At 46.1% G+C, this 26,295-nt stretch overlaps 1 protein-coding gene across 1 annotated transcript in view; it reads left to right on the top strand.

Annotated features, from left to right (window-relative positions):
- Window positions 1-4,198: 4,198 nt before the first annotated feature.
- The window catches only part of LOC122800493 (kinesin-like protein KIF20A), a 224,945-nt gene continuing 202,848 nt past the window's right edge, over window positions 4,199-26,295 (top strand). The window contains exons 1-2 of the mRNA XM_044069931.1: window positions 4,199-4,211; window positions 4,767-4,970. Coding sequence (XP_043925866.1) covers window positions 4,199-4,211; window positions 4,767-4,970 — 217 coding nt within the window. The remainder of the gene's footprint in view (window positions 4,212-4,766; window positions 4,971-26,295) is intronic.

Below are 26,295 nucleotides of genomic sequence, written 5' to 3'. Positions count from 1 at the left end.
ACTTAATTTCAACTTAATTTCTTGAAGTTTTCCAAGTTAATCTTCTATGTTCCAGCAGGGTATGCTGTTGTTACATTCTTGAAGCTCAGTACACAACATACAGTTCTATATAAATCATATCAATATTCACAAATGGCTTAGTTTATTTACAGAATTTCAGAAAGCTGGACTGGCAGTGTTTATTTGTCACACCCCCCTGTATTGAGAAGCTCTGTGTGACAATTGGCGATGGCCTCCAAACACTTTCTGGTAGTAACGCACATTCCAAGGAAGTAGAGTGTGATAGCAGACTATCTTTGCAGGTCCATCTTGACACCTCGCGAGTGGTCCCTCAACCACAGGGTGGTGGAAATGATCTTCCATCAATGGGGTCAACCTTGCTGCGGTCTCTTAGCAGCTCCCCTAAACAAGTGCAGCAGCTTCTTTGCCATAATCCCCCCTGAAGGGGAGTCACTGAGAGATGGTGTGTTCTCCCTGATTGGCTCCCTGGTCTGTTATATGCCTATCCCCAACTCCCTTGATCCCAAAATTTCTACAGGAAGCAGTCAGTTTGAAGAGCAGTGTCATCCTCATTGCGCCTTACTGGCCTTGCCAAGTATGGTTTCCCTTTCTTTGGCCTCATCTTTTGTCTTCACCTTGGATTCTGGATCCAACTCCAGACCCATCTGTCTCATCTGACAGGACTGATTCACCCAGACATTTCAAACCTCAGACTGCATGATTTCTCCAGTTTCATTAATTGCCAGGCAGCCTATGTTTTCTTCTGCCGTTCACTCTGTTTTATCGTCCTGTGAGTGATCCACCAGAAAATTATACAAAAGCAAATGGAAATGATTTGTTTATTGCGTGAAGATTTGCATAGATCCCTTTACAGCTCTTCTATATGCAGTCCTTGCTCCTTCATTAAACAACCCAGCCAAAAATCAAGTTCATATACAATTAAAGTTCAGCTAGCAGCAGTTTCAAATTTCCATGTGGAATTCCAGAATTCTTGTTTGGCTTCCTTGATAATTTGTAAAGTATTTTTGAGGGGTGCTGTCTTGCTCACTTTTAAAGATTCTATTCCCACATGGGATCCAAGTCTAGTACTTAAAGTCCTGAGACTGCCTCCTTTTGAACCTGCAGGCAAATGTGATTAAAAATGTGGAAGATAGCTTTTCTGGTTGCTATAACTTCAGCCAGAAGAATTTCAGAACTTCAGGCTTTAACCTCATAACCTCCTTATTTAGTCTTACATAAGGATAGTTACCTTGTGTACCAATGCTTCCTTTCTACCAAAGATGGTATCAGAATCTAGTATTGTCCACACTATTAACCTTCCTGTATTTTTTCCAAATTTCAGTAACAAAGGAGAATACATATTGCATTCTCTTTTGATGTGCAAAGGAAGTGAAGTTTTTACTTACCCTGTACAAATGATTTAAGGAAATCAGACCAACTGTTTTATTTCCTCTGCACACCATAGATTGGGGGAAGCTGCCACTAAATTATCTGTAGCCAGATGGATATCTGAATGTATTTCCTTTTGTATAGGAAAAAACTGAATATTCCCCTCCAGAGACATGTTAAAGGCCCATTCTACTAGACCTGTGGCATCTTCCATTGTATTCCTATCTAGAGCTAGCATGAATATTTGTGCAGCTGCTACTTGGTCAAATCCACATACAATTTGTGGTGACTGATTAAAGTTTCTGGTCTCAAGAGGAAGAGTGGCCTTTTGTTCGTCCGTTCTCGAACATCCTTAGGATCCACCTAGAGCTCAGGTAGTTAGGGACTCTGTCCCATATGTTGAGGATGAATGAAAATTGACAATATTAAAGAACTTATGTTCCTGCCATAACGTTAAATCTGTGTTGTCCATTTTCATTCATCCTCAACTCTCCACCCTCTTACCCCCTCTCTTATAGGAAGAAGCATTTATATGGGGATACATTCAGCATCTCATGTTCCTATGCTGTTGAACTCCTGTGATGGCAATTTGTATGGTTCCCTATTTTTTTATTTCCATTCTTTGTCAATCTATATGTATTATTGGAGGAAAATGGGGACTGGGGCATTGTGGGCAGGGAGGAGCTTGAGAGTTTTTATAGGCTTCCATGAGCTAAATTGGAGGCAGTCCGATCCGAGAGTAGGATCGGAGTCCCACATGTTGATGGTTGAGTGAAAATGGACAACACAGATGGAACGTTATGGTAAGAACATAACTTTTTTCCTCTCGCTTATGAAACCAATGAGACCGCTGTGTTCTCTACTTCTGAAGGTCTTTTTATCATTATAGTATTTTACCCTTTGGACTTCATGGAGCTTTTACCACCTTTCTGTGGCTCATAGATAAAGTTCTGAGACCTCACTATAGGTACTCTGCTGCTTATGTTAATGACCTAGTTTATTCGGAGAATTGATGGTCACATTTAGCCAAAGTACAAGGTGTGCTGGACTCTCTAATGCAGATGGGACTTGAAACTTACTTTTGGCAGTATTAGGAGTATGACAAAAGCCAGATAGTTTGAGAGGGGTATAGACAGATACCAAAAATATACAAACTGTCAAAATCTAGCCTATAGTTTAGTACCAAATGACATGCTTGTATTTTAGGTCTAGCAGACTACTACGGAAGGCTTGTCAACTTTGCAACTCCACCTGACTGTCTTAACAAAAGGTAAGGCTGTCAACCAGTTAAAAGGTATCCTAGCACCAATTGAGACTTTTAATAAGATGAAAATAGTTTTCAGTACCACCTTTGGACACCCCTGACTTGCTCTTTATGCGTGTGTGATGTCAGGTTGGGAGTTGTATTGTCTCGGAAAATACATGGTGAGCATGTAGCCTGCTGCCTAAGCAAAATGATTAAGGCCAAAACCAGATATTCTACCACAGTGAAGATGTCTTACTCTCACTACTAAGTGGGTAGTAACTTTGGATGGTATGATTTATTGAGATGCAGCTTCATAATGGTTATGGTCCATGCACTCGTGTAATTGTTTTTGAAAAAAACTGACGTAAGCACCAAAGTGTGCAGGTTGGTTTTATACCTGCATTCATTTAAAACAGGCCAGGCAGCAAGAGCACAAATGCAGCTGAGCTTTCTTCAGTTCAATTACTCACTCCATTTAACCCCTACTCCCATCTTATATGCTGGGTAGTCATTAGGCCTAGTGACTATTTCACTTCTGTGAAGTACTTGTATGCTATGAGATATCTCCTCAGTCCTTTAACAAATTGGTACTTCTGACTTTGGTAATTCTCAGACTTTTAATCCAAGACTTCGGTTCCCCTTTCTCCATAATCACATCTTTTCACTAAGTTAACTCTGATCTCATTTGCCTCTCTTTTGCTTCAGGTGCAGATCTGTGAGCTCAGTGCTATAGATGTAAGATGGGTAAAACATTTTTGCATCTTAACTTTCACTTTGGGACAGTTATCACTTCTGTTTTTTTTTCCCTGCAAACTCCCTATCAAAAAGAAAGCATTCCCTTTTACTTGGGGTAATTTCCCTTTTCTGATCATAGTTTGAGTCCAATAGCTGAAGTTATGTATTTTTCTGCTGCTTGTTGTGGTTTGAGGATGATCACTGTCATTGTAGGTGCTGTTACTATTTATTTGTGGTTATTCTTGGAGCTTTCCCTTGTTGACAAAATGCAGACACACTGTCCAGCATGACCAGCTAAAACGTGCATTTAAGTGTATCCCATTTGGACGAAGAATGTCCCATTTGTGCAGCGTTCGAAGCCAGGGCTATAACTGAGATACACAACAAACTGGTTCTTAATGGCTTCTTCCTGACAACTTGAGAAGTTCCCCTTTCACAGTATTCCGTGTCCTGTTCCCCAGCAACGAAGAAATCTGATAGAAGTAAAGAGGGGAGGAGTAAAGTGAGCGCCAAAAAAAAAAAAAAAAAAACAGCATAGGTAAGAGAGTTCAGGAGAAGGTCTCTGCAAGGAAATGTTCTCTTGAAGTTCACGTCCATCAGGTCTGTTGCCAAAAATCCCCAAATAGTCAGATCTGACCTCTGCTCTGGAGCCCCTCACGAATATATCTACTCCTACTCTGTTCACAGTGCCCAGGTTTTCTTCAGAACTGGCAAGGCCAGAATCAGATCTTTCCATCCGCAAATGTTCTTTTGCAGAATAACAATAGCCTCTTCTTTGGGATCATCCCAGACATCAGTGTGGTCTTCCAGGAGCCTTCTGAAGTGGATATGGGCAGAAAGAGTTGAAAGGCCCTGAGGACCCAAATCCAGTTGGTGGTGGTTCTGGCTTTGACCCCTGCCTATTAGGACACGTTCCCTCTTCCTTTCTGATTATTGCACCTTTTCTGATCTGACCTTCAGGTTTAGGGTGCCTGGATCATAGCGAATTCTGGGGTTTACCATTGCTGGATCCAAAGCACTGGACTTTGTTGAAATTGATTCTAACCATTTATCTGACCTTGTCAATTCAGAGCGTCTTGGCTCTCGAGGGGTCTCTTGGCTGAAGGACCATTGTGCATGCTTTTTTACTTTGTCGCCTAGTCTTTGCCATCTGTAATTTGGCAGGTTATGTGCTATAAAATCTAAAAGTATTAGATGGTCTTTGTCTTTTGAATTTTATTTTGTGTTAAATATTCGTTCTCAAGTCTTTCTTTGTATCTGTGTATTGAATAAATGTGATAGTTTGAGTTTTACTTAGTAATAGTTTCTGACTGTTACTTTATAAATAGTACATGACTACTTTTTGAAATAGAGCTTGCTCTGCTCAGCTTATTTGTTTCCTTTTTCTGTACCCAAGATTCCAACTCTCACTGTTCTGATCCAAATGTTGTGGCTATTCGTGACTGTGATGCACCTGTACAGTACTCCATTTGGGTGTCTTTCTTTGAAATTTACAATGAATTCATTTATGATCTGCTGGAAACTGTCCCTTTTGGCCAAACTCGGAAGAGGCAAACTTTGCGTCTCAGTGAAGACAAAAATGGCAACCCCTACGTCAAAGGTAAGTTCATGATTTTTTTAAGTTATCGTCATCTACCCTGTTTAAAGTACAGATTACTGATTTTCACTACAGGCTTTGTCTGGAAGTACACCTTTGTTGGCTGTTGGTGATTGTAGTTTAACTTCCATTGAGTGTAATGTCATAATTAGCAGCAATTTACATTTTGATCTATTTCCTTAGCCATTCTAGTGTTGAGTGGGCTCTGTAGCATTGTTGATATTGCGAAAGTGTGTCTGGTTCACCATGCCTTTTTAAATTGCATGATATAGGTCTGACATGCTGAACTCAAAACTGCTTAAAGAAAGTATCTAGTAGATGTATATTGCATTTGTCTGTTTAGGAAAGCTACGTGTGAAAGCTATATGCTTATCCGCTGATGTACCAGGTTCAAACCTTACATTATGGACGGTCAGTTTCCTTCTGTTTCTCTTGTCAGCCTGGTGGACATGTTTTTTGAGGCAGTGTAACAGCTGCCTCATGTGCACTGACAACCCTTTACTCCTAAATCAGTCAAGTAGAATTTGCGAGAGATGCTCCTACACTAAGAATCTGGAATCACTGTTGTCTTGCGCCCAGAACAACAACACTAAACAGGTTGTCAGCTTGCACACTGATTTCTATTCATAATATGCACATAAACCTTCATATGCAGAGGTACTCTCCAGAAGCCTACCCTAAACACCAGCGATCTCCAAAACACAAACATATGCCACACCTAATACAACACCCAAAGCACCTAATACACATGAACACTAGCACCTGTGTCTCACCAAATAAGCCCATAAGGCGCAATCTGCAGCCATTCCAAAAGTTTGTTATAGGTGACACTAGTGAGACATACAGATGCCCCACTCACCATGCTGAACAAGAAGGTTACATTCAGCTGTCTGGTGCAAGAATTCACCAGATCATACATACTCTGAAGTCTCTCAACAAGTACCGTTATGACTCATAGGTTGATATGAACTACCTTTCTGGACTAAATGGAGAATGACATGATTGAGTTGTCTGTTCCCAGGCATGTATGTCCCTAGTTTTGAGCAACATATTACCCTCACCTAGGATAATACCACAATATAAACAGAAAATGATTGACTTGATAATTGGCTTAGTTTCTGGTGTCATTCTAAGGGGATTCAGTTCCTGTTAGCCTGAGACGACATGGACAAGACTGTGCTGCTTTCACAGAGATGGCCTTCACCTGGCAGCTCTAGACTTTCGGTTGCTGGCTAAGGCATTTGCCTCTTCCATAATGCCTTTTTAGGCAAGGTCACAATAATAAAATTCCCAACGTGAAAATACCAAACACAAAGAAATTGAGGATCTTTATGCTAAATGCTAGGAGTTTAAATCAGAAACTGCACTCTCTGGTAGCACTTCTCACCCTGGAAGGTGTTGATGTCTGTGCCGTCACAGAAATCTGGCTCAAGGCAGCAGAAAGTACCCTGGATTTGCAAGGCTACAATGCCTTCCACACTTTCAGACTGCAAACTGAAGGTGTGAGAACGAAAAGAGGTGGAGTATCTATCTTCATTAAAGATAATTAAGAGCTCTAGACTCGTTAAACAAGAAAGCTTTATGGAGCTACTGCAAGTCCAAATTACTGTGGGTAAGACCTCCCCCTTAAGGTCATTTTCAGTTACAGTTCCTTTTCCAAGAACCAAGATTCCCTCACAGCTTATTTTGACTTAGTTGGGACAATTAAGGTACAACCCAACACCCTAGTCATGGTGACTTCAGCTATCCTTCTATTGGGAAACTTATGAGCCTAAACTCACTCACACAAAAGTTCCTGGTCTTTAACTCAAATGCCCTGGAACAAATAGTGCAGCACCCCACAAGGAGCTTCAATATTATAGACATGGTCCTCACCAATATGAGTAGCCAATGCAATGTCTGAAGTGTAGTGCTTGCACTGGTTAAATCTGACCATAAATCATTAAATTTTGAAATGATAATAGCTCCAGAACTGCCCAAAGGAGAAATCCGGCTAAAAACTTCACTAAAGCTAACTATACTCTACTCTCCCAAGGTAAAGTATTATCGACTTCCAAGCTCCAGTTTCCACAGATGGCATTAATGGTTATAGTATGGTATACAGTGATGCTCTGTATAAACTTTTATACAAATGTATAGACACTGCAAGGTCACTACTTTTCTAGTATGCAGATTCCAAACAGACAAAATGATGGTGTCTGTCCACCCCAAAATGCTCAGGAGCTGTCAAACCTTCTCTGAGACCTTTCTCTAAAACCATTTGTCAGCAAGGCAATTTCTCAGAATCCTATTACTGATGAGACTCCACCATCCCTCTGCTACCCCTGGCAAGGCTGCACATGAGGAAATCCCAATGGTTCCTGAAATCTGTGTGGACTCAACATGCCCAGCCACTCGAATTTCCTATCCCAGTACTACCTTGTCTCAAGAAGGAGCTCCAGTGGTGGGTACAACTGTCCATAAATCTAGGACTCCCCACTCACCCATTGCCTCCAACTCAGGACCTGTACACAGATGCTTCGGGTACAAGTTGTGGCAGCTCCGGGTTGACACACGGGTCACGGACAAATGGACCTCTCTCAGGGAAAGGACCATATAAATGTAAAGGAGAGGAAAGCACTGATCCTAGCGTTTCAGTCCTTCCATCCCCTCCTGAGGCCAGAACGGCTGTGAATCTACACAGTGACTGTTCTGTGGTCTCTAAATAAGCAGGGGGGACAAGATCCTACCTCCTAGGCAAATTAGCTATATAAGTTTCGGAAGTAGCACGCCAACTTCAAATTTCTGTACCAGGCGGTCTATGCCCCTTCCATTCAGAACTCTTGGCAGACGCATCGACCAGCTCCACAACACAGGCCCACGAATGGATGCTTCACAGGGATGTGTTCCTGGACATAGTCCACCAGTGAGATGATCTACAAATAGACTTGTCTGCCACCCCTCTAAGCAAACTTCCAACATTTTATGCCGGAGAACCACATCCTCGGGCATGGAAAGTGGATGGCCTATCAGTTTCATAGAGGGGGAAAGGTTCATTATGCATTCCCTCCCGTTTCACTCATTCAGAAAGTCCCTCTGAAGATTCAACAGGACAAACCAAAAATCTTGCTGGTGACTCCCTTTTGGGTAAGACAGCGCTGGTTCCCCCTTCTGCACCTAGCCAAGGGGAATCTTTCCAAGTTACCTCAGAGTGGACTTACTCGCAAAGAACTAGGGCTCTGTCATTCACTCGCACTTTGAAACTGTTCAACTGACCCTGTGGATGACAGAGTCCTAATTCCCTTTAGACACTTTTTCTTTGAGGACATGCTTCAAGTCCTGCAGGAGGCCAGGAAACCCAATACGAGGAATTCTTATATTTCTAAATGGAAGAGATTTTCTATTTTGTGTATTGTTAGAAACCTGGACCAGTTTTCAGTAGATTTTTGTTTGGTTCTTTTATATCTTTGTGAGTTGCTCAGTGCTGGCTTAGATTACTCCTCAATAAAAGCAGATTTGTCAGCTATCTCTGCAGGTCTGCCCATTTCACCTCCTTTAGCTTTCAGATTTGAAGCCAAACAATTCCTCAAAGGTGTCCTCCTCATTAGACTTATCAGTAGACCTGTAACCCTCCCCCCACCCCAGGGCTCTTAACTGAGAAATTGACCATAGCACCTTTCGAGCCAGCCTCCTGTAGCTCCCTCAAACACTGCACCTGGAAAACTGTCCTCCTGGTGGCCATTACCTCTGCCAGATGGGTCTCAATGCTCCAGGCCCTGATGGCTTCTCCCCCTTCTTGATTTTCCACAAAGACGGAGTTTTCCTTCGCACCAACCCTTCATTCATGCCAAATGTAGTTAGAGTTCTCCTTAAACCATGCTATTCACTTGCCCCCCCCCCAAAAAAAAAATAGTGAGAGGATCCTACACACACTTGATCTGCACAGACAGCTCAGGTTTTACCTTCATAAAATTAAACCTTTTAGAAAATCAGACCAACTATTTGCATCTTTCCACCCTAGGGCTCTGAGATTGCCTATATCCAAACAGAGTACCTCCAACTGGATCTCCAAATCCACCAGTTTCTGCTATGCTTCCCATGGAAAAAAATCCCTTCCCTGTTCAATCAAGGCTCACTCTATAAGAGCAGTGGCCTCCTCGGGGGCTTTCCTCAAGGGACTAGACACCAACTCCATTCCTGAAGCAGCAGCTTGGACCTCTGTCTGTACTTTCACCAAACACTACAAACTGGTTTCTATTTCTAGATCCAGGACTGGATTTGCCAGGGCCATTCTTCATGGTTTCCTGGGAAATTCTTCCACTACCTCCACCTCTTTTTGCATGAACTTTGGTATTCCTCATGTAAAGAATACTGCAACAGATGAATAGAATGACCTAAAATAATTCTGTAAGAACTTAACCATAAAGGTAGATGTCCTCTTCTCTGTTGCAGTATTTTATCCCACTCTCCTTCCCCACTTTCTTCTGTTTTTGGATGTATTGACTCTCTCCCTTGGACTGTCTCTCTGCCTGGGGCTTCACTTTTGAAGATGGTATGCACACAAGTCACTTTTATGGCCTCACTTTAGTAAAAGACGTCAGGTCGCCTGGGCAGGCAGCTTCCTCATGTAAAGAATACTGCAGCAGAGAAGAGAATGACATCTTTTAGTTATGTACTTACCATAACTTTAGATGTTTGGGATCCATCTCGCCTACATTCTGTACTGCTGGGTTCGGAGCCGATCCTCGGCTCCGACTCGGCACGCTATACTATAGAGCGAAGTTTCTTATTGGCTGAGCTATTCTACATCCCAGGATGCACCACCACAGCTTCCCCAGATCTTGTTTGTCCGCACACATACATAGACTGTTGATATAATATTGTCAGGTGTTTCAAGATGAAATGACTAAACTTGAACCGTCCGGTCTCTTCTGATCTCCAGGGCAGGGGGAAGGAGGGTGGGTTATTAGGAATGTAGGCGAGATGGATCCCAAACATCTAAAGTTATGGTAAGTACACAACTAAAAGATGTTATGTGATCCTATTTCGCCTACATTCTGTACTGATGGGACAGCGTCCCTAGCACCTGATTCCTGGGTGGCTCACTGGAAAACACTCCTGAGAACTGTGGAACCGAAGGAAGCTCGCCCCCGAGATGCCACGTCCAATTTGTAATGAGAAATAAATGTGTGAGGAGAGGACCAGGTAGCCGCAGCACAAATGTCACTAATGGCAAGCTTAGAATGAAAGGCTGTCGAAGTAGCCATAGCCCTTGTAGAATGAGCTTTCACTGAGGTTGTAAGTTCTTTATTAGAAAGGAAGTAAGTATGGCTGATACAGTCCCTGATCCACTTGGCAATAGTGACCTTCATGACGGCTTTGCCCAATTTATTGTCCGAAAAGGACACAAACAACTGATCTGTTTTCCGTGTTTGGTGCGTCCTATCTAAATAGAAACGCAATTGCCTGTGAACATCCAATGAGTGGAAGATGTATTCCGCTCTGAGTAGTTTGGGAAGAAAACTGGAAGTTCCAATGACTGTTGAAGACAAAAACTAGAACAAACTTTGAGAACAAAGGATGGATTAGGCCTGAGGGATACTCTATCCTTATGAAAAACCAGGTACGGTGGTTTGACACACAGAGCTTGAAGTTCCGAAACTCTTCTGGCTGATGTAATTGCCACCAAAAAAGCAGTCTTCCAAGAAAGAAATTTCAAGTCACAAGTTGCTGCCGGTTCGAAGGGGGAAGAGGTCAAAGCACCTAATACGAAATTAAGATCCCACGGTGGGGCGGGATGAGAAATCTGAGGTCGTAGCAGCCCAGCACCTTTCATGAAGGCTTTACACAACTTATTGCTCATCAAAGGTGGGTCTGTACTTTCATGAAAATTAGAAATAGCTGCCAATTGAACCTTGATGGTAGAGACCGAAGAACCTTGATTGAATAAAGAAGCTAAAAACTTCAAGACTTCTGACACCGGGGCAGTAATGGGATCTAATCCCCGGAGTTGGGCCCAAATAGAGAATCTCTTCCATTTGTTGTTATACATTTTTTTAGTCTAAGTCTTGTGGGCCGAGGACAAGATATGTATGACTTCCGAGTCCAAAACATGGTTCCTGACTATGGTCGGAAGAGGAGGAGCCAAGCTGTTAACCTCAACGAGTGAAGGGACTGGTGAAGTTGTCCCGACTGGTGGATCAAGAGGTCTGGAACCTGGTCCAGGAACCATGGACCGTCCAGTGCATATTTCCGAAGAAAGGGCAGCCAGACTTGACGAGGCCAGTATGGGACAACTAAAGTCATCTTGCTCTGAAAGTGAATCGCCTTCTGGATCACCCTGGGAAGAAGGGGAACCGGTGGAAAGGCGTACAGTAGGCCGGTGGGCCAAGCTTGGACTAGGGCGTCTTTGGGAAACTTCCCCGGAACTGGGGTGAGAGAGAAGAACTGTTGACACTTCGTGTTGAGAGGAGTTGCAAAGAGGTCGCAACAAGGAGTTCCCCATCTTCTGAAAATCTGAGTTGCCACTCAGTCGTTCAGAGACCACTCGTGCGGGGAGAGAATAGTTCTGCTCAGTCTGTCGGCTATCACATTGGATCTCCCCGGAATGTGTGTTGCTACCAGAAAACGTTTGGTTGCAATCACCCAATCCCATACTTTCATGGCGCCTCTGCAAAGGGGGTAAGACCTGGTCCCTCCCTGCTTGTTCAGGTACCAGACTACTGACATGTTGTCTGACTGAATGGCAATCATGCCCTGGGGGAGGTAACTGTGTAGTGCTTTTAGCGATAGAAGCACCACCCTCATTTCCAGTATGTTGAAGTGGAGGAAACTCTCGTCGGGGTGCCACTTGCCTTGGACTGACCTGCCCAGGTAATGTCCCCCCCACCCCGTCTGGGAGGAGTCCGTAGTCAAAGTGGCCACTGGAGGTGGTGGAACGAAGGGTCGCCCCTGATCCAGGTTGGAGGAAAGAAGCCACCAACGGAGGTCCTGTTTGCATGTCTCCGTGATCAGAATGAGGTGACTGAGAGGGAGATCCTGATAAGACCACTGGACTGACAGGAGCCACTGGAGAATCCTCATATGCAATCTTGCTAAGGGAACTAGGAGAATGTTAGCCGACAAGGAACCTAACAGTTGTAGGACCATCCTGGCTGGGGCTCGGCGTTTGAGGAGCAATGCTCGAACTTGAGACTGTAATATTTCTATCCTCTCTGTAGGAAGATAGACCCGCATTTGCTTTGAATCTATCTCTACTCCGATAAACCGTATGCGCTGAGATGGCAGCAACACAGACTTTGCCCAATTGAAGGTGATTCCTAGGGAGTTGCCTAGAGATATAGTGGCTGCTAGGTTCTGTAAGAGTAGACGCCTGGAGGTGGCAGTTAGGAGCCAGTCGTCTAGGTATGGAAACACCTGGAATTCTAGACTTCTCAGGTGAGCAGTCACCACCGCCAAACATTTGGTGAACACCCTGGGGGCTGTGGTGAGACCAAAGGGCAGTGCACGGAACTGGAAATGACTGTCTCCAAGGCTGAAGTGCAAGTGTCTCCTGGACGCCTGATCTATCAGGATGTGATAATAGGCGTCCTTGAGATCTATGGAGCACATCCAAACACCTTCCTCCAGCAGCGGGAGAATGGATTGTAAGGTGACCATCCGGAACTTGGACTTCTTGACAGAACGGTTGAGTTTGCTGAGATCCAAGATGGGCCTCATGTCCCTGGTCTTTTTTGGCACCAAAAAGAATCTTGAGTAAGTCCCTAATCCAGTCTGGTCTTCGGGGACCAGTTGGATGACTCCTTTTTGAAGCAGCTTTGAGATTTCGATGGCTACGAGATCCCGTTGACTGGGTGGTGGGTCCGGGATTTTTCGGGATGGTGGGGGGGGGCTGAGAAAAAGGGATGGTGTAACCTCCGGCAATGATTCGGAGCACCCATCGGTCCTGAGTGATATTCTCCCAGGCCTTCAGGTGCCTCGAAAAATGACCCCCGACTGGCTCCGGAGCGGCGCAGTCGGGCAGTCCTTCAGGGATGCTGGAAGGTTGAGGAGCCACGAAAGGACTCGCGGTCTCCAGTGTTGCGGGGGCCTCTGCCGCCTCTGGGACGGCGTCTTCCTGAAAAATTTCCCCCTCCTCTGCCTCTAGAAGGGGAATCATCCTGCTGTGAGGGGTAAGTCTTTTGAGATTTACGGAACCACATTTCTCCACCTCTTCTAGCCTTGGGATAAGGCCGGAAGGGAGTGGAAAAGCGTGCCCCTACGGCAGTCAAAGTCTTACCCTCTTGTTCACAGCGGGTCAAGGTGTCCTTTACCTTGGGTCCAAACAATGAGGACCCATCAAAGGGAGCGTCGGCAAAGGAAGACTTGAAGGCCTCCGCAAAATGACACAGGCAGAGCCAGGCTTGTCTCCGTAGAGCAACACCTGTTTCACCGCCCTACTCGCCCCCTCGGCTGCATATGAAATGAGCCTCATGGACGAGTTTGATAATGATGATAAGGTAGCCAGCTGAGAGCTAACCGTCTGGGCCAACTGCTCGGGTAGGTTACCAGAGAGGGTATCTGAAAGTTCCTTGACCAGATCCCTCTGAAGTCTGGTGAAGTGCGTCAGATAATTCAGAGACCTTAAAGTAAAGGCTGCTGAAGTAAGGGTGCGCTTTCCGTACCGATCCATGCTCCTAGACTCTCTATTAGGAGGATGGACGGACGTAGACGCCTCTGCCACATCTTGCTGGGTAGCAGATGCCACCACCAGGGCATCTACAGCCACACCTTTAGAGAGGAATTCCTTTTCTGGGCGGGGGGTGGCTGAAAGAAATTTATTGGGGCGAGCTGGCACCGGTTCCACAGAATCCGGGTGCTCCCACGCCCTTCGAGAGATCAAATCTAGAAGCTCATCGAAGGGCGGAGGCACCCAGGAGGCGGAGGGCTGAGCCCCGAAGGCCTTGAGGAATACCGACTCCTCAGCAGAAGGGGGTTTGGACTGCCAGTCGCCTCGTTGCTTCAGGATTTCCAAGATGTCCGCAAAGGAGACATAATCCGAGGACGACTTGGGGGACCCCCTCCACATCATCGAGGTCGGTGTCCGAGGTGAGAGACTCGTCCGGGGAGTCGACGTGCTTCCTCTTGCACTGTCTCTTCCTGGGAGGTTCCTCCGAAGAAGCCTCGGAAGGACCTCCTGGAAGGGGGGAACCCCCAATGGGGGTGACCTCAGGCCCCAGGGCTCCACTGTCTTGAGACAGGGGGACTACAAAGGAACCAGTCTGCGTGCCAAGGGAAGGTGCCGGAGAGATGGTGGAGGTAGCCAAGGAAGATTTGGCCAAAGCACTCCTCATGGCCCTGAAGGCCGGACCCCCCCCGAGTCCTGGGAAGGTCTGATCCCCGAGGCCACAGTAGACAGCACTCCCGCAGCCGACGCACCGAGAGGGAGGCTCGGAACCGAAAACATCGGTCCCGAAGCGTCACCCCCGGGGCCGACCGAGGAGGTCCGAGTACCGAACTCCGACCCGAAGGTCGGGGTTGGAGTAAGGGTCGGAGCCGACCCGAAAACCTCCACCGGCTCCACCAGCACAGACTCCAACGGTGCCGAGGCTGTTGGAGGAGGAACCAAAACAACAGGGTGGACAATCTGCTCCTGGGCCGACTGGGCTGGAGCCGAGACCAACTTTTGGAAGACTGGAGACTGAAACAGCCTTTGAAGTACCCTGTCTATGTCCGAATCCGACATTCTCGAAGACCGAGAAGAGATCGAACGAGTTTGAGTCGACTTCTCCACCGGTTCTGAATCGTTTCGATGAATATCGGTGCCGAGGTAGACTCCACAACCATAGTAGTTTCCCTCTGAGCCGAAGTGGACTTCGGCGCCGAAGGGGAAGAGTCTGAGCGGGCAACTCTCATCGGCTCCGAAGTCAGTGGAGCCGATGAAGGTGACCCGTCTCTCGAAGCTCCAGCCGTCTGCTCCGAAACCAGAGGAGTCGAGGCTGGAGGCATCGAGGCAGACCGTTCCGCCCTCGGCTCAGAAGTCCGTGGAGCCGATGGAGAAGCCTGCCGAGATTTCTTTGTGGCCGGTTCCGACGGGCTGGTCGGAGCCGATTTCTTTTTCTTCGATGGAGAAGAGGAAGAAGATAAAGCCTCCTCAAAAGTAGGTTTAATAAGCCCTTTTAATATCAATTTATTTTTCCTCTCTTGGAGGACCCAGGAGGAAAAAGCGTGACAAACGCTGCATGACTCCTGAAGGTGTATAGGGCCTAAACAATACACGCATAGAGAGTGATCGTCCGTTATGGACATTTTGTAGCTGCATTTAGAGCACTTCTTGAACCCAGAAGGTCTGTGCTCTTTCGACATATTCAGTTCTAAACAGTACACCAAAAAGGGAAACCTTTCTAAACTGTCAAAGAGAGTAAACAAAGACAAGATCCCTCTAATAGAAAACGGGATACTTGTCCAACTATAACACTCAACAATACTCGCTAACAAAAAATATATATATATCTCACACGCAAGGGCAAGGCCCCTCTAACTAAAACGGGAACCTTTCCCTCAAATAAAAGATCAATTTACCACAAAACTTCGTTCAAAACCAGTCACACAACAGCGATAGCTGTTAAAACAGCTTTTGGGTATGTCAGTCAAAAATTTCTGACAGAAATTTGTGAAGAAAATAGACACTTAGCTCAGCCAAGTCCGAGACCACGTCTTTTGGTGTAAAGCGGCAAACTAGATCTGGGGAAGCTGTGGTGGTGCATCCTGGGATGTAGAATAGCTCAGCCAATAAGAGACTTCGCTCTATAGTATAGCGTGCCGAGTCGGAGCAGAGGATTGGCTCCGAACCCATCAGTACAGAATGTAGGCGAGATAGGATCACATAACATCTATTGTTATGGTAAGTTCTTACCCAGCTATTTATTTTCCTTTTTAGAGGCTCCCTAAGCTTGGCAACAGCCTGTTTCTGTTGCCCGGACTGTTGTGTTAAAAGCTTTTGTGCTTGGGCATTATTGAAAAATAGTTGCTTAACAGCAATCTTTCTAAATCCATGCAAATTATCCAGGTAGGGACTTATTTTCTCTTTAGCACTGGGCAGTTGCAACTCTTGTTCTGTGAGATTCCCCTTATTCTTCATTGCTTTAACTTTTGTCAGTCCCTTTAAATAATTTTCTTTACTTCCTAAGCATCTATTTTTTATTTCTATTCTAATTTTAAACTCCACTTTATTTTATCCCACTTCCTAGCTATGTTTTATGAAGAAACTTGTACCTTCCCTAATAATGCCCAAAGAATTTCCACTACCATTCCTTAAATTCTTCTCTCTTTAAAGGAGCTTTCCACTGTACAGCTTTAAAAACATTTTTTTCACTCTTTTTCTGAGCTATTTTAACACTTCAAATCACTCTAAGTGCTTCTTGGAGAATTTAATAATTTTTTTCAGATTTGCCAGTGTGGCTTGCCATATCACTGTGATCTTGTTTCTCTTTCCCATAATCTATTTGAAGTCTGCTTAATATGTCATTCTAGATAGAAGTTTGTAGTGCTGTAATACCATTGATTTATAATGGGATTAGCGGCAGTCACTGTCATCATGTATACCTTCTGTAACAGGACTGCTGCTTTTTTCCAGGAATGACCCTCATTTTGTGTCTCAGAGCCTGTTTTACACTATACTAAGGAGTTCTACAGCTACAAACAAAAAGCAGTTACTTTTCAGATATTTGTTCAAAGTATCCTTTTGCAGTCCATGATGAATTGCAATCTCACCCATACTATTTCTGATGCTGGAAAACTCTGTGCCTTGAGAGATCCTTGCAGTTTCGTGTGTAACAACTGCTATCGGATAGGAAGGTATTTGAAAGTAATGCTGTCCCCTTATGCCTATAGTGGATTTTATATTTGGGGGGGGGGGTATTTCCGGAAATTCCTTCTCTGTTGCATTTGTTTTAGAAGTTATGTTCTTTTTCTCATTACTATGCTGTTCTGCAATTCTGCACCCCAAATATTACCAAATTTCTGATGTTAAGTTGTCAATCTCGCCTTCATTCTTGCTTGATGGGTTCGGAGCCGATCCTCCTTTTACCAACTCGAAGCAGCCCCATATCCCATGATGCAAGGCGGTAAGTACCCAGATCTCGTTTGCCGCTTCGCTGATGAGGTCCTCCTTTTACCAGCTCCTGGTAAGTGATTTTTACATTACTATTTTTGCCCCTTTTTCTTCTTAAACTTTAAAATTAATAGTTTTAGTACAGTTTTAGTCCCATTCTGACTAGAATTTTCCCTGTCTCCTTAAAACTTTGTCAGACATTCTCCCATCCCATCCCCTCCCTTGTTAGGGTGTGTGTGTTATTGATAGATTTGGGATATATAATATAATTTCTTGGACTGGTGTTGTTGTGTGTGTATTTTTTCACCATGTCTAAGGAAAGGGTCTCAGGCTTTAAGAAGTGTGACTCGTGCTGTCAGAAGATGTCTCTGACAGACGGTCACACTTCTTGCCTTTACTGCCTGGGGCCTCTTCACCTGCAGGACTCCTGTGCTATATGTCACTCTTTTAGCCAGAGAGTCCTGCAGGAGAGAAGAAATAAATTGATTTTGAGGGGCCTTCTTAAGCCGGAGGGCTCTCCGGCTAAGTCGGCTCCATCTAAGACTTCTAAGTCTTCCAAGGCCCAGGCTTCTGTGTCCAAGCCTGTGGCCTCTGCTCCGTCTCTTTCAGAGTCGAGATCGGCTCTGGCTGGAGCCGATTCTGGTTTACACAAACCTTCGGCACCGATGGCTATCGGTGCCGATTCTGGTTCGACCACTTCGGTGTCGGCTCCGATCGGTTCCGACCACCATGTGGCTCAGGCTTCGGTGTCTGTTCCGATCGGCTCCGACACCCTTACCTTTATGGCTGTATCGGCTCCGGATGGAGCCGATGCAGCGAAGCTAACTGTCGGTGCCGATAAGTTGTCGGCTCCGACAGCTTCTATGGTTTCATCGGCTCCGATGGTTCCTTCGAGGAAGAGGTCTAGGTCCCCTTCCTTGGAGCCGATACTCTCTGCTCCGGCTTCTCCTCTCCTCTCGGAACGGAGCCATCGGAGCCGATCTTCAAGGTCATCCAGGTTTTCTGACCATGATTTAGAGAGAGAGTGGTCAGTAGATTATTAAAATCTCAGGCACTGGCCCAAGTGCTACATAGTCCGTCTCAACAGACGACTATTAGCCCACAGCCCATTGCAGTTCCTCCTTCGACTCTACCCCAGAGTTTGGAGTTGGAGTCTTCGGGAATAGTTTCTGCTACGGCTGAGGGACAGATACCCCCTTCTGCTCCTTCAGCCTCTACTCTTATCTCCTCTTCGAGACCTTCCTTAGAGGGATTTGGTGGTCTCCTCCGAGGGGGTGAGTGGCATCGGACCCTTGTCCGACCCCACTCTTCCCCTTGGAGCCTCGGCCTTGGTGAGCTCTGCTCCGACATCTGCCTCGGAGCCTTCCCTTTCGGTGGGTCCTGGAGTTCCTGGCTCTTCGGAACGGGTTCTCTCGGGCCTCCCTGGGAGGGGAGCCTTCGAGGTGATGAAGAGTGTGCTGGCCACTGGACTCAGCCAGCAGTCTGTTCCCTTAGCTCCTCCCTGTATGGTGCCTGTTGACATCTCTGCCACTTCTCTTGCTCCCGGACCCAGAGATCCTCCGCCTCAGGTTTCCCCACTGGGAAGAACCCCCTCTTCCGAGGATTCTCCTGATTTGTCGGGAGATCCTCCGCGGAAGAGGACCTGTAAGAGGAAACACGTAGACTCCCCCGAGTCTATCACTTCAGATACTGACTTAGATGAGTCAGAGGGATCCCCAAGATCCCCCTCTGAGGATGTCTCCTTCTCAGACATCCTAGAACTCCTTAGACAGAGGGGAAACTGGCCCACCAATAATCCCTCTGAGGATGAGTCGGTATACCTGGAGGCGTTTGGATCTCGGCCCTCCACCTCCTGGGTGTCTCCGCCTTTCGACCCCCTTATGCAGGTTATTGCTCGAAGGCGTGGGCTGCTCCTGACTCTGTAGAGCCAGTCCCTAGGAGGCCTTCTAAATTTATTACTGCCCGTCGGACAAACAATTCCTCACAAAAGGTGTCCCGCTGATGCCATGGTGGTGGCTGCCACTAAGAAGGAACTTGGAGATCCTTCCGCACCTGTCCATCCTCCTAATAAGGACTCTAGGACCATGGATAGATATGGTAGCGGATGTTCTCTTCAGCGACCTTTGCTATGCGTTCGCTGAACTACCTATGTCACTTCACCAGACTCCAGAGGGATATCCTTAAGGAGCTAGGTGAAGTAGTACAGGATCCTACAGCTGCAGGGGCTCAAGAAAAAATTGCTTTGCAGTTAGGAACCCTTAATTCTATTGCTAACTCCTCCATGCGACTGATATCATATGCTGCTGATGGAGCGAGTAGGGCCGCAGGTACAGGGGTGGCTCTTAGACGCCAAGCCTGGATGCGGCTCTGTAATTTTGCAGATCCCTTTAAGGCGTCCTTCACAAACTCTCCCTTTGATGGGTCAGCTTTGTTTGGCCCTCAAGTGAAGGAAACGTTGACCAGGTGTGAGCAGGACGGCAAAACTTTCTGCCGTAGGAGTCCGTTTTTCCACTCCTTCTAGACCTTACCCCAAAGGGCAGAAGGGTGGCAAAATGTGGTTCCGCAAATCCCAAGGAGTCACGCCGGATTCACGTGGTCAGTTTACCCCTAGAGGCAGAGGGGGTAACAACAACAGACGCCGCTCTAGAGGCAGAGGGGGTCCACAAAACCAGGGAAGCAGAGAGCCTCTCTCTGACAAGCCCTTTCAGCATCCCTGAGATGTTGCCCGACTGTCCGTCCTTGGAGGCAGTCGGGGGAAGACTATCGCTGTACCCAGAAGCCTGGCGTTCCCTCACTCAAGACAGATGGGTACAGTCGATCATATCCGAGGGTTACAAAATTCCTTTCGAGGAAAGTCCTTTCTATCACTCAAATTCCCTTCCAGATGTACCACCCGGTCTAAGGGAAATTGCAGAGTTAGAAGTCTTAAAACTACTGCAAAAAAGAGCCATTCAGCCAGTTACAACAGATCATTCAGAGCCCGGAATCTACTCGAGGTTCTTTTTGGTCCCCAAAAAGACGGGAGACTGGAGACCAATATTGGATCTCAGCAGACTCAAGTCTGTGAGGAAGACAAGATTCCGAATGGTCACTCTTCAATCAATTCTGCCCTTTTTACAGAAGGACAACTGGATGTGCTCAATAGATCTTCAGGATGCGTACTATCACATAAAAATTCACAGACGCTCCAGGAGATTTCTCCGCCGGCTGGGGTCCAGTCATTTCCAGTTCAGAGCCCTGCCCTTTGGTCTCACTACAGCCCCCAGAGTGTTCACCAAATGTATGGCAGTGGTCACGGCTCACCTGAGACGTCAAGGATTCCAGGTGTTTCCGTATCTCGACGACTGGCTCCTTTCAGCCACCACCAGGCATCAGCTTGTTCAAGCCAGGGATTACACGATAAATCTTTGTTCTCATTTGGGCATCTCTATCAACTTCGAAAAATCATCCTTATCGCCCTGCCAGTCTATTACTTTCATAGGCGCAAACTTAAACACTGTTCGGATGTCAGCTACCCTTACAGATCAAAGAATTTCAGACATTCAAAGTCATGTCAGGATCATTCTAGCCAACAAGAAGGTACAGGCCAGAATGGTTTTAAAGGTGTTAGGCCTCATGGCTGCGGCCATCACTCTTCTTCCCCTGGCTCGCTTCTACATGCGCCTTCTTCAATGGATGTTGTTCACTCAGTGGTCTTACCAACAACTTTCAATGCGTCACCAAATTCTGGTGACTCAGATTTGCAAGGATCATCTTACTTGGTGGATCACTTCTCCCCAGATTCACCAAGGCAGACACTTTGTACCCCCATCCCCGGTAGCCACTGTCACCACAGATGCCTCCCTGATCAGGTGGGCGGTCATTATCAGGGCAGGATGGTTCATGGGACGTGGCAACCTTTCGAATACCACCTGCACATAAATGTCCTAGAGATGAGAGCAGTGCTTTTAATGTTGCAAGCCCTCAACGACTTTCTTCCCGTAGGGACAATTGCAGTCCACACAGACATGTCTGTAGTTTGGTATATCAACAAACAGGGCGGAACCAAGTCCTACCCTTTGTGTCGAGAAGCGCTCAGACTTTGGCAATGGGCGATCTCCTCTCATCGGTTTCTGGTAGCAACTCACATCCCTGGGAAAACCAACATTTTAGCGGACAGATTGAGCAGAGCTATTCTCATGCCTCACGAGTGGTCTCTCAAGCAATCTATAGTGGAAGAGATTTTTCTGGAATGGGGTCGCCCATGTTGCGATCTTTTTGCTACTCCCCAAAACAGCAAATGCCCAGACTTCTTTTCTCTCTTCTCACTGCCAGGCCATCCCCCCAGAGACGCTCTGACCCAGGATTGGCCCCAGGGACTTCTTTATGCTTTTCCCCCTTTTCCTCTGATCCCTCAAGTTATCCAGAAAGCAACCGTTTTGAGAGCCAAATTGATTCTCATTGCTCCTTATTGGCCTCGACAAATTTGGTTTCCGTTCCTCCATCGTCACCTTTTGGTGCAGCCGTGGCATCTGGACCCAGTGCCAGATCTTCTGATTCACCAATCCGGTCAGCTGCACCGGTCTATCCCTTCTCTTAACCTCACAGCATGGTTGCTCCACTTCCTTCCTTAGCCAGGCTTCCTATGATCTCTAACCCTGTTAGAGACATCCTAGTAGCTTCCTTAAAATCCTCTACCAGGAGGATTTATACAAGCAAATGGAAACGTTTCTCTTATTGGGCTAAAGCCAAGAATATTGATCCCTTCACTGCTCCAGTTCAAGCAGTTTTGGATTTCTTAGCGGAGATTTTTCACGCGGGCTCCTCTTCTTCCACAATTAGAGTGCAGTTGGCTGCTATCTCGAACTTTCATGTCGGGTTCGCAGATCACAACATTATGTCCCACAGGCTTTGTAGAGCATTCTTGAAGGGAATTTTCCTCCTGAAGCCTCCAGTCAGAAGTCCTCCTCCTCAATGGGACCTAAATTTAGTGCTGACATCCTTGATTCTTCCCCCCCTTCGAGCCAGCTGTTTCTTGTTCCCTGAAATTTCTTTCATGGAAAACTTTATTCCTAGTTGCTATTACATCGGCTAGGAGGGTGTCTGAACTTCATGCTCTATCTGTTCGCCCCCCCTATTTGGTCTTCCACAAAGACAGAGTATCATTGAGAACTAATCCGACCTTTTTGCCTAAGGTCGCCTCAAAGACCAATTTGAATCAAGCCATTGATCTCCCTGTATTTTTTCCAAACTATTCAAACAGATCGAAATAAAAATTACATTATCTTGATGTCCACCGCCAACTCAGATATTATTTGGACAGAACAAAACAATTCAGAAAATCCGATCAACTCTTTGTTTCCTATGCTGATAACAAGAAAGGCCTTCCTGTCTCAAAAGTGACCTTATCTAGATGGCTTTCTTCTGTCATCTCTGAAATTTATCGGCTCAGGGGAAAACAGCTGTGCTCAAAACCTAAAGCACATTCAACCAGAAGCTTAGCTACTTCTACAGCCTTCCAAGCTAGACTTCCTTTAGACACTATTTGTGCAGCGGCCACTTGGGGCACTCCTCATACATTTGTTTCCCATTACAAATTGGACTTGGCCTCCAGGGACAGAGCCAGTTTTGGCTCTACCGTCCTCAAGAGTCTGTTCCATTGAGCCACCCAGGATAGAGGTGCTAGGGACGCAGTCCCATCAAGCAAGAATGAAGGCGAGATTGACAACTTAACATTGAGAAGTTATGTACCTACCATAACGTTCCATGTTAGTTATCTTCTCTCGCCTTCTTTCTTGCGACCCTCCCTCCTTCCCCCAGGCCTGGACAGACATTTCTCTACTAAGAGTTATAGTTCTGAAGACCATACAGAGCTGGTCCTTCTACCATCCTGCAGGTTTTTCTCTTCTTCCTTTGGGAAGTTTTTATGCTAGGTGCTATTGCCCTTTTGTCATCAAACGAGATCTGGGTACTTACTGCCTTGCATCATGGGATATGGGGCTGCCTCGAGCTGGTAAAAGTGACTCTCGAGCTTAGCAAGTGCAGAGTCGGAGCCGAGGATCGGCTCCGAACCCATCAAGCAAGAAAGAAGGCGAGAGAAGACAACTAACATGGAACGTTATGGTAGGTACATAACTTCTCATTCTTTTACCTTTGAATAACTTTTCCTTCCAGTGTTCTACTCATCAACTGATTTTTCAGTGTACAATGTATGTTTGATAATGACAAGTATTACATGTACTTTTTATGGTGTGGGCTCTGTAAGACTTAGAAATTATTTTCTGTACTGTTACAGGAAACTCTGATGTGAAGTTGTTCTATCTCGCCGTTCATTCTTTACTGATGGGTTCAGAGCTGATCCATCGGCTCCGAGTCGGCCAGTTGCAACACTCGAGGTCTTCAAATAGCTCATGGCCAAGTCCCTATCCCATGATGCACCTAGAGTTACCTCAGATCTAGTTTGCCACTGCAATAGATCGGAAGTTCTGCATTAGCTTGGGCCAATAAAACTGTTTTTCATCTTGCTTATTTACTTATATCTAGATAGCTATTTTAAAAAGTTTAGATAGTTTATAAAGTTCTTACAGATTTCTAGTGTATGTGTTTCTGCATTTTAGTCCCTTCCCTTAGTGTGATTTAAAAATTTTCTAGTTGGCTTCTTGTTTTAGGCCAAGTTTAAACACTTTTGTTATCTAATAGTGTGTTTAGGCTAATTAGTTAAATAGTGTATAGTTTTTGCTGTGTGGTGTGTTTAGCTTAGTAAAAGCCCGATTCTATTTTTACTGTTACAGTTTATGTAGTTAACAGTAATTTGTCAGACTAAAAATATTTAGACAGAGTGTTTTATTTTAGCAGCTATCTCCTTTTTTTTTTTTTTTTTTTGCATTGTCTGCTCATTTTATGTGTTTTCAGACAATTGGTGACAGTAAAGGCTTTTCCTGTCACTTTAATATTTACACGTGTGTGTGTGTGAGAGACTTAGAATGATTTTATTAAGGCTTTTGGTAGATAATTACTGTTAGGATATTTTTGTGGTGACCGTAATTTCTCTCTCAGACTTTCAATGGCTGACCAAGACAAGCACCCCAAGTCTGGTTTCAAAAAGTGCCCAAAGTATGTCCAAAATATGTCGGTAACAGCCATGTAAATTGTGTGTACTGTCTAGGAGCCCTGTATTTGCTGCAGGATAGCTGTGCTATATGTCATTCCTTCTCTTCAAGGGTCCTACAGGAAAGGAAAAGAAAACTTATTGACAGTGGGTTGTTGAAACAGTCATTTCAAGAAGCTTTGAGTGACCAAGATGGATCCAGCAAGTCCTCAGTCTTCTAAGACTTCAGACTCTAAGAAATCTTCGACTTCGGCTCCACTGCCATCTGAACAGACAGTCTTTTCCTTTCAGAGCCGGTCCCCTGTCTCGGAACCTGTGTCTGAAGCTCCTAAGTGTCCGTTACTACAGTCAGTACCACCTTTGGTGCACTCTTCTCGGTCCTCTATCAGCAGGTCAGATCTGGATATGGATCATGTGGTGCAGAAGCTGTTATTGGCACCGGCCTTGGCAAAAATTTTATCGGCATCGACCCGAATGGCTTTGGAGCTGAATACCCTTGCACCAGCTCAAAATATTCCTCCTCCGAGCCATGCTGGTCCTTTGGAGCCGGAGGAGACTGCGCTGTTGATAGTGGAACCCTCTGAGCCGATGCCTGCTCCAATGTCTTCGGCTCCGTGCACTCTGACGTCCTTGGTGCCGATCGAGGACTCTAGGAGCCGACACACTCTGGTCGGGTCCGGGGAGGATAGTCAGACCGACTTGTCTGTTCCGACTCTGCCTCTCGGGGCTTCAGCTCAGATGAGCTTGGCTCCTACCTCTGGTTTGGAGCCCACTGTCCCAGTGCTGGGGGTATCGACAGTTTCTTCGGATCTGTTGGTTCCCTCGCATCGGAGCAGAGGTGCTTTCGATGCCATGAGGAAATTTGTCTCCTAAGGCATCCTCTACCTCGGGTCTGGCTTACTCCTCCCCTAAAGCACCTGTGTTTGCTTCTGCCTCGCACATCCTTACCAAGCGTAGAGACCCAGAGCCTCAGGAAGCCCCATTGGGTGGCCCTTGCTCTTCCGAGACCTCAACAGAAGCTCCCATTGATGAGGTTCCCAGGAAGAGATTGTATAAGAGAAAACTCTAAACTCCCCTCAGGAGTCTCTACCATCAGATACTGACTTGGATGAGTCAGAAGGGTCCCCACGGTCCACCCCTGAAGATATCTCATTTGCTGAGATGCTTGAAATCCTTAGGCAGAGGGGTGACTGGCAGTCCAAAAGCCCTACTGAGGATGAGTCGGTTATCCTGAAAGCTTTTGGGTCTCAGCCCTCCACCTCTTGGGTGTCTCTGCCCTTTAATGAGCTGATGCAGCTGGTCTGACTAAGGGCGAAGGAGTCTCCAGATATCATGGAGCCTGTCCCTGGGAGGCCTAATAAATTCATTACTGCCCCCCTTGACAAATCGTTTTTAACAGAAGGTGTTCCAGCTGATGGCATGGTGGTGGTGGCAGCCACCAAAAAAGGGAATGTCTGAGACTTCCTCGTCTATCCATCCTCCCAACAGAGACTCCAGGATCCTGGATAGATACAGAAAGCACATGTTTAGTTCAGCGACCTTTGCTCTTCGTTCACTCAACTATTTAACCCATTTTACCAGGTTACAGAGAGATGATCTTAAGGAGCTAGGAGATGCTCTTCAGGGTACAGTAGCTGCAGGAGTTTCTGACAAAGTTGCCACCCAGCTTGCTACCCTCAAATCTATCGTAAACTCATCCATGCGCCTCATCTCATATGCAGCTGATGGAACGATTAGGGCAGCTGGTACAGGAGTTGCTCTTTGGAGACATTCCTGGATGCGCCTGTGTTCCTTCACGGAGCCATTCAAGTCATCCTTCGTGAATACTCCCTTTGATGGCTTGTCCCTTTTTGGGCCTAAAGTGAAGGAAAACTTAACCAGGTGTGAACAGGACAGAAAGACTGCTATCATGGTCTGTTTTTCCACCCCTACCCTAAGGGTCAAATGGGAGGAACAATGTAGTTCCGAAAAGCCGAAGGAGCCTTTCAGGACACATGTGGTGAACCCCTCTCCAGAGGCAGAGGAGTGGGCAATAGTGGAAGACGCCACCCTCACAGCAGTGGGGGGTCTGCAACACCAGGGTGACAGAGATCACTTCTCTGGGAAGCCCTACCAGCGCTCCTGAAAGGAGGTCCGACTGTCCTGCTCTGGAGGCAGTCTGGGATCGCTTA

The sequence above is a fragment of the Protopterus annectens genome, chromosome 4.part0 (genome assembly GCF_019279795.1).
Source record: "Protopterus annectens isolate FY-2018-M chromosome 4.part0, PAN1.0, whole genome shotgun sequence".
Classification (NCBI taxonomy): Eukaryota; Metazoa; Chordata; order Ceratodontiformes; family Protopteridae; genus Protopterus; species Protopterus annectens.
The sequence above is the reverse complement of the archived record's forward strand: the minus strand, read 5'-3'. Positions and strand labels throughout refer to the sequence as shown.